Below are 17,587 nucleotides of genomic sequence, written 5' to 3' on the forward strand. Positions count from 1 at the left end.
GCCCTTTAATTTATTTTTTTCCATGACTAACAGCTTCAAGTTATAAAGATGACCAATCTCGTATGGAATTGTGCCTGTCAAAAAATTATCACATTAAAAAAAATCATATATTTAACAAAAGCTTAATTCTATACAATAATGCTCATAGAAAATCAAACCAACCATATATAATATATTTGCAGCTGACAATAGCTTAAGCACAGGGCAGGCTGGAGCCTAACGCCATAAGGCAATGGCCTTAGGACCCAAAATACTTAGGGCCCAGAATCTTTAAATAATATATATAATATTTAATAATTATGCACTATTGATAGAACTTTTAAAGCATTTGGTTAAAATAGTTATAGCTAAATAATTTACACATCTTAAATTGTAGTTACTAGTTGTTTCCTATCTTTAATTTGTCCCAACTTAAATCGATCTTCTTACAATGTTAGTTTAGATCGAATAATTTTTCTTAATTCTTTGAGTGTCTTTATAGACATTTTTCAAGTTACTTTGATAAGTAACTATTAAAATTTGTCCTTAACGTGGAATGACTCTTGAAACATAGTAGTTACTAAAGTATTATTTGTTTCAACTTGTATTTAGAATTAAAAGTACTAAGAGAAAACCGTATGAGTAGAAAAATACTCTAATGGACAAATTCAATCAGGTAAAAAGTATTAATTCAGTTACCATTAACAATTTTTATATCATTGCCTCGGCTGAAAAAGTTTTTCAAAACTAAATCAATAAAGTTCAACATGATAACACAAGAGATATTAAACAAATTGGTTAGACATTGACAATAATTAAAATTGATTATAACTTCTTTAGATTTCGATAAATTATAAGAGAGAAAAATAATTACAAAAACTTAAGGCCTCACTTTTTATTTTCGTCTTTGGCCCTATATTATGTCGAGTTGCCCTTGCATAAGTAACATATATAGTGCTAGTTTACATTAAATAGTTTTTAATATTTGAAACCTAATTATTTCTTTCGTACCAATTTGTTCGTGTTTTTCTCATTGTTTTCACATAATTTTCTTGGCTCATGTCTTTAGCTTTTAAAGTCCGATTCTTGGTTGCATAACTCCACTCTTAAAATTGATTTCAAGAAATTCATTATGATCACTGCCTCATTGTATTTGAGATCTCCGCAGGGAAGGGGCTTGCTATCGTAACCTTTTCTCCCGGTGTATGTGAAAAAGCCTATAGAAGAAAATCATAAACTTGAAAAAAAGAGAAAGGAACCCTTGGATGATGCAAGCATCCGAGGTTTGTGAAAAAACTTAGATATCTTACTATCACTAAACCTGACATAACCTATTTTGTGAGGTTGGTAAGCCAATATATGCATACTCCGGATGACTCTTTAGCAACCAGGGTAATCCGACCCCTTCGATGCTTTTTTTGGCTATATACCCCCTGCATCCCAGGTCCGGATATTCGCTAGCATCAGTCTAAGCAGCTTAAGTTTTTGAAGAAAAAAGTGGAGAGAAGAAAGGATGGTTGGGTAGTTGAAGCATATGTGATTTTTGAGTTCGGTTCGAACCTTGAGGGGCTTCCAAGAGAGTGAGGAAGATAAACATGATTAGAAAAAAAAATTATAATTCTGAGAGAATGTCTGGCGTTAAGGATAGTTCCAGTGGTTATTAAGACTCCAGTTCAAGCCGAAGGAGCTGACGACATCTTGCAAGCTGTGATGCAATAAATATAATATCAACATGGTTTAAGGGGAGGCAAGAGAGGAGCTAGGCATGACAGAGGATTTGGTATGCGATAATAGAATTAACACAATAGAGAAGATAGAATTTATGATAGTTGGAAGGTTAAAAAAGAAGATGAATAATGTTGAGTAATAATTGGGTCTTGTTATAACCCAAGTAGCATTAAGACCTTTCAAATAAGGGGGAATGGGTTGGCATATCAAGATTTCACTTCAAGCTTAAAAGTGAAGACTTGGTGGCTAGAACCAATCACTAAGGCCCAAGCAGATTATGTGGAATTTGAATTGATAAAATTGATGTTATGTTTGTTAAGATTGAGGCTATGTTTTTGGTATGAAGGAAAATATTTTTTAATTTTTTCATATTTTATTGGCTTAAATATTTTGCAAAATATTTTTCTTATGAACTCATTTTCCTCCAAATGGAGAAAAATAACTTTCCTATCAAGAGAGGAGAAAAAATATTTTCTAAAACTTTCTTTCTATCTTCCCCACCCCCAATCCACACCCTTACCACCCCAACCCCCATACTCCTAACCCACCACCACCACTATATCCTCCACCCACCCTCCAACCCCCTGCCCCGACTAACCTCCCACCCCGTCCTACCACCCACTCTTCCCTGTTTCCCTTCCCCTAGGGTGAGGTCGAGGTCGGGGTCGAGACTTGGGGTCAGGATTGGGGTCCAAGGTTTAGGTTGGAGTCAAGATCGAGATTAGAGTTGGAATCGAGGATTAGACATCATGATCGGGTTTTGAGATTGAGGTTCAAGGTCGAGGTCGATTTTTGGGTTAGGATCAAGGTCGAAATTCATGGTCAGGGTCAAGCTTATAACCGAGGTTGGAGTCGAGGTTGGGGATCAAGGTTTAAGGTCGGGTTCGAAGTTCAGAGTCGGGTTTGGTGTTCGAGGTCAGCATTGGAGTTTTAGGTTCAAAGTTAGGGTCGAGTTTATGTGTCGGTTTCAGGGTCGAGGTCGAGGTCGGAGATTGGGGTCGAGGTCGGGATTTAGGGTCGGGTTCGAGGTCTGTGGTTGGGGTTGAGGTTTTGGGTCGGGGTAGGGATTCGGGTTCAAATTCGATCTCGACCCCGATCCTCGAACCTCAACCCTGAATCCATCCTTGACCCTGACCCCGATTTGATCCCCACTCTAATCCTGAACCGCGACTCCTGACCCCGAACTCCTACTTGAGTTGGGCCACAACCCCAACCTCGTTCCTAAACTCGAACTTCTGTTCATGATCTCGACCTTGACCCTTGTCCCTAATATATGCTTAAGTTATATATTTTTCAAAAAAATATTTTCTGTTAGGTAACCAAACGTTAGAGAAAAAGTATGAAAAATATTTTCCATGCAAACTATTTTCAGTCATACCAAACCGACCCTGAATTGAGCGCAGTGAATCGTAGGAGCGTTATTTCATGAGGCATGTCACGGTTTAGCTATGGTCTTCGGGAAAAGAAATATGATTCTTACAATTTAGCTATAAATGCTCTTACATGCTATGTTTCATGCCCTACAATACTAGGGCTTGACAGAAATATCGGCTGCTGACTACTAGAATACTCCCTCCGTCTCATATTAACAGTTGTGGTTATTAAAAATAGTTGTCTCAAATTATTTGTCATTTTAGAAGTTCAAGACAAATTCATTATTTTTTTCCTTTTTTACCCTTAGTAATAATCGTTCTTGAAGATGGAGATAACACATGAATAGAATAAATATTCAATGAAGAGATATTATATCTTATAACATAAATAATGGTATAATAGTCCAATCACTTTCCTAATTAATATTTTTAAGGGCATGTAAAAGAGAAACACGACACATAATATGAGACGGAGGGAGTACAAAGCTACATCAGAAGAAGCTAAGGGTCCGTTTGGTCATAAGAAATTATTTACTTTTTTTTCAAAAAAATTTCATTTTCTTTCAGAATCGGTATTTTTCCATGAAAATTTCAAATTTCACTTGAAGTTTGGATTTCGGAATTTTGCGAAAATTTTAAAAACTCCAAAAAATAGTTTTTCAAAATTTTCACTTCAAATCACTCACTAAAATTCAAAAACATCTCCAAATTGTATTCATGTCCCAACACAACTCTAATTTTCAAATATCATTTTCACCTAAAAAAATATTTTTCACTTTTTTTCGAAATTTTACAATTCTTATGTCCAAACGCCCACTAAATAGTTAGTGAAAAACAAGTAAATTTTTAACTCTCGTCTCTTTTCTCACCGTTACTATTTTTAGCTATTATCTTCTACGGTTCAAAGGTTTAGTTTGTGATGAGAGGACCTTAGAAAAAAAAAATAGAGAGGAGAATAGGTTTGTATTTATAGGGAAGGGTATCTTTGTGATGGAAAAAATTAAAAATGGCTTCTGACTCCAAGGAAAAGCTACTTTCTTTCGGCTTCTTCATAGCAGAAAAACTACTTTTGCTAGGTTAAAAACTGTGTGTTCAGGGCACTTGTATATTTTTCGACCATTACAACTGCTACATATATCAATTCTCTAAAATAAGCACATTTTAAGAAAGAAAACATTAGCTTCCCAGAAACTTGACAAACATGCTGTAAAAATTGTCAATATATATATATATATATATATATGTCAAATTCTATAATAGTATACCAAAAATTGAACTCCCAAGAAAAATGGTAAACACATACCTTCTAACGTATTATTTCCAAGAGTTAAATCTTGCAACAGCTGTAAGTTACCTAGTTCTCTTGGAATTATTCCATCTAAGTTATTTTCCATCAAAGATAGGACTTGAAGTTGTGAGCATTCAGAAATGGTTCTTGGTATCTGTCCTCTTAACTTATTAAAGTTAAGTTCAAGCTTTCGCAATCTGGGAAGGCGACGACACAAATCAGATGGAAGATTACCAGTTAAACCAGATTTTTCAAGATCCAAATCTTCTAGTAATGAGATGTTGAACACAGATAGCACATTAGAGCCATTGAGTTTATTGAATCCAAAGCTCAACAATTTCAAACTGTGAAGATTAGTAGCTATTCCTCTAGGAATATTTCCTTCCAAATTGTTGTAACCTAATTTCAAGAATCCAAGATTCTTCATTCTTGAGATAGAAGAAGGAATGAACCCACTGAAACTATTCATTTCAAGAGACAACATTCGAATATCACCCGAAAACGAAGGAATTTGACCAGTTAAGTAGTTGTTACTAAGATCAATGGCTCTCAATCTTGGTAAATGAGAAATTTCTGGTGGAAGTTCGCCATGGAAATCGTTGTGGCTTAGATCAAGTGAAACAAGAAAAGAGAGATTTCCAAGTTGTGGAGGGATAGTACCATTAAACCCTAAACCTGAAATATTCAGTACAGTAACTCGTTGATGACGAGAGCCACAAGTGATTCCAATCCATTTACAAACTGTGGTTGAAGAAGACCAATTTGTTGAAAGAATGTGATTAGGATCTGAAGTGATGCGCGCTTTTAACGCTAGAAGAGAAGATTGATCTGTGCTTATATTCATGGCTAAGCATGTTGTTATAACGCGAAGAGATATTACTAACAATGCTAATAGCGAAAAGGCGGAGGTGGAGGAGGAGGAGGATTTCTCCATTGAAAGGAAGTGTGTTTGTTGGTTGGATCTCTGCAACACTATACGGTCTTTCTCTCTAAGACAACAGTTTTTTTCAGAACCGATTTTTATATTATGTTGTAATATATGTCTTCTATAACAATATTTTACTATAACAACTAAAATATGTTAGAACAAACACAATTGTTATAAAAAAGTTTGACCGTAATCTATATGTATTGGAACTGATTAATGATAATTGAGAAGATAATGCTAAGAAGTTCTATTATTGAAACTAATTAAGAATATAATGCTAGCAATTATTAACTTCGTTATGCACGCTTCATGCTATTAAAAAGGTGGAAAATATGTTCAAGATCTAGTACTAAATGCTAACACATGAAAAAGAATCTTCACCACCTTTGCAACGATTTTATATTTAGGCTTCATTTGTTTTTGTTAAGACTAATACTTTGAATATTAAAATATGTATTAAGATTGACATGTTCTCTGAATACCATATAGATATTAATGAATTAATTAGATCTGAATAATGAATAATTAACATTGTTTACTTTTTTAACATCTGAATGTATATAACTTATTTTGATTTAAAATTAATAAATATAAAATCTAAATTAAATACTAATTCATCTAATTCTATATCAATAAAATATAGTTGGTGGTGATAATGGCTAATAGTGGCTGATAATAGTAATGACTAACGGTATTGATTGTAGCATGTGCTAATATTTAGGAACTTCATTAATCCTTCAATCCTTCATTAATCTAATTTAAATACTAATTCATCTAATTCTATATTTAGGCAAGTGCATGAAGCATCGAATCATTGGTCAACTATTTCATAGGAGGCGTACCCACAAAAATTAGGAACTTGTAACAATGTAATTCAGCATTAGCTATTAAGAATTAACAATTTAAATGATAGCTACTTTAATCACAAATCTCGAGTTCAAACCTTTTGTATAGACCCGTTTTTGTTAGGGAGTAATTCAGGCACTGACATCCAGCTTTTATTAAGTCTTTTAATTAAGTGATTGGAGTATAAATAGAACAATTTTTATAACTTAGGTTATCTTTTTTGTTTCGTAAAAGCAATTGAGTAACACAATAGGAAGGTTTTCACGTTGGAGAGGAATCTTCAACATCTCTATCATTGTCACTGGATTTGTATTAATCTTTCCACTGTGAATAATAAGTTCTTATTATTTTATTGTTGTTATTACTTTAAACATGAGTAGCTAAACTCATTATCTAGTTTTTTTTTATGACCGTTAGTTGAATTCTTTGACTGTTTTTCCTATTAATCGAGTCATTTTAATCCCGTTTGTTCAACTATGTGTTAATTCTTGTTTAATTGAAGACCTCTCAATTAAACGCGTCATTATATCATATTTTACTTGGAACAAATCATAAGATTAGGTAGATGTTGAACAACGGCACTTCCGAAAATTTTCTTTTCATTCTCTCATCTTTCCTTCTTTCTTTTCTTTTTAGATAATTCTTCGACATCCTTTTAAGAGAAATCTATCATTTCCAGCTGAAATCTTTTATTAACTTAGAAAATATTGAAATAAAATATTCAGTTCAAGAATTCCACAGTAGTATTGACTAGTTACTTTTTCAATGCAATGCAATATATCACATTTCTTTCCTAGTCAGGGATTACACAATCGCAGAAGCAGCTCCGCTAACAACTCTATACAACAGGTAAAAATAAATAAATAAATACACACACACACACACGCCTATATATATATATATATATATATATGTACTTACTTTCTCAACAAAGGAACCAGGTCTCCTTAAGATGTGCAACAATTGGCAGCAGAAATTTTGATGGAGTCCACAAGTAGGACAATAATATGAGGTTTTTCGACTTTCTTTGGATGAGTATATCCATCTAAATTGTTTTAATATGAGTAAGATTGAGAATATGAGATGAAAACTCGGTAGCGACATGAGTGAGCCTAAGAATTCCTTCTTTAAGATCCTTCCATGTCGCCTCAGCCATTTCTTGAAATTTATCCATTGCCTCTTTTATTGATACACTATAATCTCTCATGCAACACTCAATTCGTGTTGTAATTTATATCATCAATAACTCGACATATAATCACACTAGCTTTAAGAATTTTAGGATTCTTTGATTACCACTCAAAATTCTTCTCCATGTATAGCAGACTTTATGCCCAAATACGATGTTGACGCAAGAAAATAATAAGTGGTAGTTGCTAGTGCATTGCTTAGGTATTCAGAAGCATGTGGCATGCATCTTTCAATAAACTATTTTGACTCAACATTATAATTCCTTACTACTTGTTTTATCTATGAACAACAATCATATGAATTCAAGTGTTAGAAAATTTTAATTTGACGGCTTCAGGTTTATGATCACTAAAAGATATACGCAAAGTAAAACAAAGTGTGAAATAAATTAAGGATAATTAGGTCTCTTTCTTTTGCATGGTAGACAACAAGAGATATTCTGTTACACCCTGTGCGTCCCAAGGTGACGTAATGAATATGAGACTTGTTAATCATTATTTCAATGAGTTTAAAGTCATAATATGTCTATATATGATATTTGGATAGAAAATATAAAGTTTGGAAAAAATCGGATTAAAGTTGCGGAAACACCGACTAAGGATTTGCCTTGTAACAGAGCTTTTTAAGCAATACATTTCATGTGTTGTATGGGGTCTTTTTGGGACATATTATATATCAAATTGAATGCATTAAACCGTTCTTATAGAGATATTCACGTTTTCGCGAGACTGCGCAAGCACCTCGGTTGGGACCCACTTAAGACGACCACCTACCTAACGTCTTTTAAAATATTTTTCAGCCTCATTTGGGTCGTTTCTCACCCAAATTTTGTCCAACAACTCTCCAAAACCCTCCCTAACATATCCCAAGATCCCAAGAACAAAACTCAAGGGAAATCAACTCAAATCATTATCAAAGATGTTAAAGACTACAAAAGAATGCTTCTATGATGTTGTGCTGTGATTGAGGGCTATTGTGAGCTAAGTTGAGACAGGGTTTCGAGTTGCAGCTGCTTTCCAAGGTATGTATAACATCTTCTTGATTGTGCCTAAGGTTAATCTTGTGTTGGTTGTGTTGTTTGAGTGAGAAATGATCACGCCCAACTATGCCTTATAAAAAGGACTAAGCGGTCGTTGCAAATATAATCCGGTTTACAAGTCCGGAGTCGAATCCCACAGAGAACTAAGGCTTAGCTACAACTGTTCAATATTGCAAAGAAACACAAGTTCAAATAATTTTCTAGTTATAAAGATTTGATTTTTATTTCTACTAATTAACTAGCAAATATTATAAAGCAATAAAATTATCAACCAACATGGATGGAATTCTAGACAAGACTAAGGAGGTCTAGAGTTATGATTTCCCCAATTGTCGGAATCTTTTCCGCTACGTTTTCTACAAATTTGCCTATATCTTCTCTATCGACCATGAGCACTCTAACTGTCGTAACTCTCTCCCGAGTAATTATCACAATTTACTAGACATATTCTCCCGAATTACGCTAGCTAGCATTAAGCACAGCTCACTCAGATCGCACCAAGGTTTTGTTATCCCTAAATCCACCTTTAAACCTCCGTATTGATCCCTCATATACGTTTAGGAGTGATATTGTTTAACAACTACCTAAATATGCACTCTCTCCCGAGTAATATATACTAAATAGGCACAGCTAATTGAGAGCCCTTCAATCAACCACAAGAATAATATAGTTGAACAAATAGAGAAAATACTACAGCAAATCTATATTAACATAACAAGAAAATCATCCTTCAATAGGTTCCATCAAAACCCTAGATTAGAAAGTTAGCTACTCATACTCATAGTAACAATATCCCAAATATTTTGCATAATTAAAATAGAGAGTAAAGATGAAAAGATGTAAAAATGATATTTCTAACTCCAAGGAGTGATTCCACAAGCTCTTCTTGCCTCTAGCTGCCCAAAAACGTTTTGGCTCCTCCAAAAACTGGTCTCCAAGTGGTGTTTTAGGTCTATTTATATGTGTAGAAGAAACCCTAAATGTGTGGGCCGGGTCCTAGTCAAACCCGGAATGAATTAAGTCTTCAAAACTCGGATTAGACCTGGCGTTAGGCCTGGCGTCGCCAACCTAACGCCTGGAATCTGGCTGGCCTTGCCAGGCTAAAGCCTGGTCCAGCCTGGCCTTAGGCTGGCCTCGCCATGCTAAAGCCTGGTCTCTCTTTTTCACTGTTCTCGAGCACACTTTCAACGTTTAAGTATCCTTTTGCTCTACTTTAATCTTCAATTTACCTACACATAAAATAGACTCCATTATGCACAAATAAAGTGTAATTTATCATTAAAGCATGTAAAATGCAAGACACATAATGTACGAAACTATGAAATTATAGCCGCACATCAATACCCCACACTTAAACATTGCTCGTCCTCGAGCAATCAAACTACACTTATAGATACGGCCTTTTTAAGCAATTATCCTAACTCATTATACCAAGAATTTTTAAAACAGTTTAATCCCACAAGTGTGACATCTTCGCCTCAAGATTCGACTCACAAATACCATGCCTTATTCACAATTCACTTACTTACTCTGACATGGATATCAACAACATTACCTTTCCTTTATGAGTCATGTGCCCTCACCCAATCAAAGAGCTTAGTTCCACACACAATGAATTTTTAAGAACATAGGAACTCAAGATAGACAAAATTCACTCGCTCTCAAAAATAATATTTATATGCTACAAATGATGCACCATAGGCTTGCCCGTAGTGTAATACTCTACGAATCGAGTTCATTCAGTCTAAGATCAAGTAGGACTTTCATTGGTTGTAATGTAGGCTGCGGGTCGGGTATGATACATTTGGATATGAGTGACTACACCTCCCTTAGTACTTTAATACATATACTTTAACACACATCCCATACTTGTGCCAAACCAAACATTCCACCTTCACTTCATTTTATATTACCCCATATTTCTTTAAGCATAATTACATTAAGAGTCGCCACTTTTCAACGAATATTCTCTTCAATTTTTTTATTTTTTTAATTATTTTTATTTTATTTATTTTTCGATTCAAGCAGCTCTTACTTTTTCAAAACAGTTCACCTTTCTCCTTATTTCATTGGTTCCACTCAAAAACCAAACCAATCACCCCACACTTTAACTTTTACAAAGTTCATAACAATTCAAGTGCTCATTCGAGGTGAAAAGATTCAAATAGACGGTTAATTCAAACAATTGGGTAAGGCTTGTAGTGTGGTGGTTGCCAAAGAAACAGGATTATAGGCTCAAAGGGGTTAACTACGTTACATAACTTTTAGGTGGGTAAACTATATATATCTGGCTTAACAAAGAAATGTCTATATCACTTCTCAGACTGAACAAGACTACTATTTCGCTTTGCACACACACAGGACAAGTTCTAGACATCAAATGCAATGCACAGAATACATACAAAACTCACACACGCATGGCACATAACTAACTCAGGATTGGTTTCATCGCGACACTCCAGTTAAAGCAGCTAAGCAAAATTAGGAATCTACGATTTAAGGTACTTATGCGAGATTCAAAAATTGAGCCTAAGCGTCACAACCTTAGTGCTAACTATTCTCAAGGCATAACAAAGCTAAGAGATATTGCTACAATTAAATGCATAGCTTTGTGGTTTCTACTCCTAGAAGTTAAAACTAACTACGCCCCTGAAAAAGAACCGCGGCCCAAAGAAAAACCAAGGGGAAATTACTACACTACCTGCACACAACAAAAAAAAATCTTTTTTTTAAGCCAAATCACTTACTAAACTACTAACAACACATACTAACACGATTAACATTAAATAACTAAATGACTAAAATTAACCATGTACAAGTCCCCACCCCACACTTAGATCATGCAATGTCCTCAGTACATGCACAAAATGACAAAACAAGAAAAATGAGTAGGGTGTGAAGAGACTCCCTGATCAAGCAACCGCTTCATCCTCATCATGTTTGTCCTCCTCATCATGTTCGTCCTCCTCATCATCATCATCTCCCTCACCATCTGACTGCTCTGGCTCAGCTTCAGACTGCTCTGGTGTGTTGATATCATCATCATTGGGTAGTCTGTATCCATCTCCTAACCCAACCAGCTGCTGGGCATGAGCATTGAGCGGGTACCGGTGCTCCAATTCAGTTCTCTCCTCAGATGTGGCCTGTCGACCTCCTATCCTTAGCTGCAAATCCATCATCCCATAGAGATGGGCCATAAAACTATCATCCCGAGCGTTGCGCTCGGTACTTGTCAACGAAGTCATGGCAGTCTCTTCTTTCAGTCAGAGGCTAGTGATGTCCGTTTGTCGTAGGGGCTGATCAATGGTGTGGTCAAACTCTGGCTCCTCCTCAACCTCCTCGTGCCTTAAATACTGAGTGAGAAAATTGGCAAATGGCATTCGATCGATCTTTTTACTCGTTCTGACTACAGACATCTGGTAGCGAATCAGATGATCCACATTTACCCTTTGACCCGTCATGAGGAAGTAGAGTACACAAGTCCTCTCACGGCTAATGAGTGTGTCATGATTGCACGGTAGGAGCCGTGCATTTATCAGTTTAAGCCACACTTGAGCCTCCGCCCTCATCTTCTTTTTGGGAAACCTCTTGTGGCGATTAGTTATCTTATCCCGGACCCATGCTGCCGTAGAATCGGCACCACAAAGCATGTGTCTCAACTCTCTGTATGTAGGCCGGCAAATGAAGTGGTCTAATGGCTCCACAGGAACATCCCAAGCACCTAAAAAGTTACCCATGGCCGTGGGTGAGAAATCTATCAATCATCCACGAATCGGCACCAGCTGTTCAGTACTCTGCAGATCAAACCCTGCATAAAATTCTCGGACTAAGTTGAGATTAATGTTCCCTGTGTTCTTGAATACATAACTCAACCCCATATCCTGAATGCCCCTCCAAATTGCCTGATACTTTGCTTTCAAGCTGTGTTCATTGATAGCTGCTTTCGGGTGTACATGTTTAGGCCTACAACGCATGTACCAATCCTTAGTGTGCGGTGGTATGCTGTTGATGCCAAACTCCCTTTGGCCTTGTGGTTGTTGACGCATAGCTGCCACAGATTGTATTCCACTTAGATTGGAGGTAGCTCTCCCCCTCCCCCCTCCATTTTTTCTCTTCTTTGGGGGAGGTGCTGAGGTCGCCTTTACTTTAGCCGGCGCAGTGGGAGTAGCCTTGGCTTTTCCGGTGTCTTTTCTGGGAGGCATCGTTGTTCCTACACAAATAAGCAGTAGTCAGATCAAACTGCATTACACACTACACACATAATTTTTCCCGGCTTTCCGAGGTTACTCAGACTTCACCTCGTATTTCCTTAATATTAGAATCAAAGAACAATATATGGGTTACCCGCGAGACACCCCACACTTAAGATTTTATCGTGGTGTATGACTTCATAACACTATTAATCCCGGAACTCGGGCTCCAATGGGGACAAGGAATGCCATTGAGGCATTATATCAAATATTTAACGTGCAATAGTGCCATGGTATTTCTTATGGACATGAGGGATTGCCTCATCCTCCCAAATCGGCTTGGGGGTTCCGTACTACCATATGTTTTCATAGTCGCAGCACCATTCCTATGGGGTTTCATGGGGTTGGGGCACACAAACTCAATACCACAATGAAGAACAACCACCAATTTTTGTGTGTAATATTATACATGTACCTCTGCCGAAATTGCAAAGGGAAGAAGTGAAATCATACCTTTGAAGTTTTTGAGTGGAAGAAGCTGCCTGAGAATTTCTGATTAGTGTGAAAGAATAGCAAGACTAAACTTGACTTCAATGGGTATGGGGGATACCACTATGGCAATGTGTTGTTGAGTGTTTGTGGATGAGGGCAATTCATGCAGTGTGTTTGGTTGAGAGCAACATTGATGAGAAGATGTGTGTGTTTGTGAATTTCTTTTCTAAAGCTTAATATGTTTTGGTTTAAGTGAGGTTAGGGTTATGTGTATTGTGTTCAGTGTTTAAGGGAGGTGTAATGTGAGGAGGTTCGACTAAAATATCGTGAGTTGGGCTGAAATAACTTACCTGGCGTCGCCTGGCCCAGTACCTGGCATTAGCCAGGCGTCGCCAGCCCCAGCGCCTGTTATCCGTCAGTTGATGCTGAAACGCTGTTCGACTTTCCCAACTCGCCTGCATACTTGTTAGTACCTAAAAACAAAAACAAAACAATGAAAAATTCTAACTACACTAAAACCAACTACGAATTGGGTTGCCTCCCAATGAACGCCTGATTTAACGTCGTGGCACGACGCAGATAATTGCACTTTAGGCTCACTTAACCTTGGTGGCTCGAGCAAATGAGTCACCAATACTACCTTCACATCTTCCATGCCCAAATAATGTTTTAACCTGTGCCCATTGACTCTAAACGTGCGAGAGTCATTTGATGCAACAATCTCTATGGCTCCGGTGGGGTGAATCTCCACCACACTAAATGGTCCCGACCATCGTGACTTTAACTTACCCGGGAATAACCTCAACCTCGAGTTGTATAGCAATACCTTATCTCCGGGTTTAAAACTCCGCTCAAGAATATTTTTATCATGCATTATTTTCATTCTCTCCTTGTATAATCTTGTGCTCTCAAAAGCGTGGTAACGAAATTCATCAAGCTCGTGCAGCTCTGTGACTCTACTTGTGCCCGCAGCTTCTATATCAAGATTCAACTGTCGCAGTGCCCATAAAGCTCTATGCTCCAACTCCACTGGTAGGTGACATGCCTTCCCAAATACCAATTTATATGGCGTCATACCAATCGGAGTTTTGAAAGCTGTATGATAGGCCCAGAGTGCATCATCTAACTTTCTTGCCCAATCCGTTCTTGTAGCATTCACAATCTTTGTCAAAACACTCTTTATCTCTCTGTTCGACACTTCTACTTGCCCACTCGTTTGAGGATGATATGGGGTGGCAACTTTGTGACGTACACCATACTTTTCTAACAGCTTTGCGAAGGCTCGATTACATAAGTGAGTGCCTCCGTCACTGATTATCGCCCTTGGAGTGCCAAATCGGGTGAATATATTCTTTCTCAAAAAGCCAATTACTCCCTTAGCATCATTCGTCGGGAGCGCTGCAGCCTCCACCCATTTCGACACGTAGTGCATAGCTACGAGTATGTATTTGTTGCTATATGAGCTGATGAAAGGCCCCATGAAATCGATTCCCCATACGTCAAACACTTCTACCTCTTGAATTGGGTTCATAGGCATCTCATGTCGACGGGAAATATTCCCAGTTCGTTGGCATTTGTCACAACCTTTCACCCATAAGTGTGCATCCTTGAACATTGTCGGCCAGTAGAAGCCTGATTCCAGCACTTTCGCGGCGGTCCTTACTCCTCCGAAGTGGCCACCATATGGTGATGCATGACAAGCCTGCAAAACAGAAGATTGATCTATCTCGGGGATACATCTCCAGATCATGTTATCAACACAAATTCTGAACAGGTAAGGCTCATCCCAATAATACATGTGACAGTCACGAAAGAACTTTTTCTTTTGAACAGAGGAAAGATCATAGGGGATAATACCGCTTGCCAGATAGTTTGCAATGTCTGCATACCATGGCGCTTCCTCCAATATCACTGCTAGCAATTGTTCATCTGGGAATGTCTCAGTTATATCTTCTACCTCGACTTTCTTTTCAGCTCCCTCCAACCTTGAAAGGTGGTCTGCCACTTGGTTCTCTACCCTTTTTCTATCGCAAATCTCCAAATCAAATTCTTATAGCAAAAGAACCCAATAAATCAAGCGTGGCTTTGACTCCTTCTTTGCTATCAGGTACCTAAGTGCTGCATGGTCAGTATGAACAATCACTTTTGAACCAATCAAATAAGACCTGAATTTGTCAAATGCAAACACCACAGCCAACATCTCTTTCTCAGTCACGGTATAATTGAGTTGTGCACCGCTCAGCGTTCTGCTTGCATAGTAAATTGGGTGCACCAGTTTGTCCTTCCGCTGCCCCATAACTGCTCCTATAGCATAGTCACTTGCATCACACATGAGCTCAAATGGTTGCTCCCAGTTGGGTGCAACGATGATTGGTGCAGTCACCAGTCTCCTTTTCAGCTCCTCAAAGGCTAACCTGCAGTCATCAGAAAACACAAAAGAATGATCCTTTTCAAGGAGTTTACATAAGGGGTTAGCAATTTTTGAGAAATCCTTTATAAATCGCCTGTAGAACCCGGCGTGCCCAAGGAAACTTCTTACTGTCTTAACTGAAGAGGGCGGTGGCAACTTCTCAATCACCTCAACCTTAGCATGGTCAACTTCAATACCCTTACTGGACACTCGATACCCCAGCACTATACCTTCTTGTACCATAAAATGGCACTTCTCTCAGTTCAACACTAAATTTGTCTCCACACACCTTTTTAATACTCTTCTTAAATTGTGCAGACAGTCTTCAAACGAATCCCCTACCATAGAGAAATCATCCATAAAGACTTCTATAATATCTTCAACCATGTCAGTAAAAATGGCTAACATACACCTCTGAAAGGTAGCCGGTGCATTGCATCGGCCAAATGGCATTCTCCGAAAGGCAAAGATACCATACGGGCAAGTGAATGATGTCTTCTCTCTATCCTCAGGGGCTATAGAAATCTGATTGTACCCCAAATACCCATCCAAAAAACAGAAGTGAGACCTCCCTTCCAGTTTATCCAACATTTGGTCAATGAATGGTAAAGGAAAATGGTCTTTCCGGGTGGCTGTGTTCAGTTTTCTATAATCCATACAAATTCGCCAACCCGTAACTGTACGAGTTGAGATCAACTCATTATTCTCATTGGGCACTACAGTCATTCCACCCTTCTTTGGCATACACTGAACTGGGCTAACCCAATTACTGTTAGAGATTGGAAAGATGATTCCCGCATCTAATCACTTGATCACTTCTTTCTTCACCACTTCTTTCATGTTGGGGTTTAGCCTTCTTTGATGTTCTCTGGAAGGTTTGTGCCATCTTCCAATAGAATCTTATGCATACAAAATGTCGGGCCGATCCCCTTAATATTTGCAATGGTCCAGCCAATTGCAGTCTTGCATTCCATTAACACCTACAAAAGTTGTTCTTCTTGCACATCTAACAAACTGGATGAGATAATAACAGGTAAAGTGGATTTAGGTCCTAAGAAAGCGTACCTGAGGTGAAAAGGTAATGGTTTTAGTTCCAACTGTGGTGGCTCTTCAATTGACGGCTTAGCTGGAAATATTTCTCTTTCTTCCAAGTGTAAGGGCTCGAATTCGAGCTCTCTTTTCCAGTACCCTCGCCCTTCAAGGGCCAAAACCCACTATGTCAAGTTTTCACCATTCATTTCTTCTAAGTTCATAAGACATGCTGCTAGAGGGTCTTTTGCATTCAGAGTCTCATCTTCCTCCTCCAAGATCACATCCACAGCTTCTATCATAGAGCAGTTAGCAAACTCACTAGGTCGCCGCATAGATTTTTGCACATTAAACGTTTTTTCATCGTTCAATCTCATCTTTAGCTCTCCAGTTTCACAATCAATTAGGGCTCTCCCAGTGTCCAAGAATGGCCTTCACAAAATTATGGGGATCTCCTCGTCAACCCGGCAGTCTAAAATGACAAAATCTGCTGGGAAAACAAACTTCCCCACCTGTACTAATACATCATCAATGATACCAGAGGGCCTCTTCACTGTCCGGTCGGCCAACTGTAACAACATAGACGTGGGTCTAGCTCTTCCAATACCTAACCTTTTGTAGATAGTCAAGGGCATCAAGTTTATGCTTGCCCCCAAATCACAAAGTGCCTTAGCAAACGCATAGTTGCCTATTGTGCATGGGGTTGTGAAACTCTCTGGATTAGATAACTTCTCAGCTATGGGTCTTTTCACAACAACACTACATGTCTGAGTCAGTGTAACCGTGGCCAAGTCTTGAAAGTCGAACTTCCAAGACATCAAGTCCTTCATAATTTTTGCATAACCAGGCATTTCCTTTAAGGAATCAATCAATGGAATGCTTACCTAAATTTTCTTCAACATCTCCAAGAATTTCTTATATTTCTCATCTTTTTGATATTTGGCCAATTTTTGGGGGAAGGGTGCTGGAAGCCGCTTCTTTAATGTGCTTTGATTTTGAAGCTGCTCTGGCACTGTTTCTGCTGCCTTCTCTTGCTCTGACTCAGTTTCCTTTGCGACTTCTTTTTCTTTGCTTGTTTCGACTGGCGCATATTG

At 38.0% G+C, this 17,587-nt stretch overlaps 2 protein-coding genes and 1 pseudogene across 2 annotated transcripts; all 3 read right to left on the reverse strand.

Moving 5' to 3' along the window:
- Positions 1 to 4,217: 4,217 nt before the first annotated feature.
- LOC138891635 (LRR receptor-like serine/threonine-protein kinase EFR) lies at positions 4,218 to 5,212 on the reverse strand. Its single transcript, XM_070175277.1, has 2 exons — positions 4,384 to 5,212; positions 4,218 to 4,225 (listed from the first exon to the last, which is right to left on the reverse strand). Exons 1-2 carry the CDS (start codon positions 5,210 to 5,212, stop codon positions 4,218 to 4,220), a joined length of 837 nt encoding a protein of 278 aa, XP_070031378.1.
- Positions 5,213 to 12,133: 6,921 nt separating this feature from the next.
- Positions 12,134 to 16,870, reverse strand: LOC138891636 (uncharacterized; annotated as a pseudogene).
- A 57-nt stretch (positions 16,871 to 16,927) lies between these two features.
- On the reverse strand, positions 16,928 to 17,344 carry LOC138891637 (uncharacterized). The gene has a single exon (XM_070175280.1). It carries the CDS (start codon positions 17,342 to 17,344, stop codon positions 16,928 to 16,930), a length of 417 nt encoding a protein of 138 aa, XP_070031381.1.
- Positions 17,345 to 17,587: the final 243 nt, after the last annotated feature.

The sequence above is a fragment of the Nicotiana tomentosiformis genome, chromosome 1, assembly GCF_000390325.3.
Source record: "Nicotiana tomentosiformis chromosome 1, ASM39032v3, whole genome shotgun sequence".
In the NCBI taxonomy this organism is placed as follows: Eukaryota; Viridiplantae; Streptophyta; class Magnoliopsida; order Solanales; family Solanaceae; genus Nicotiana; species Nicotiana tomentosiformis.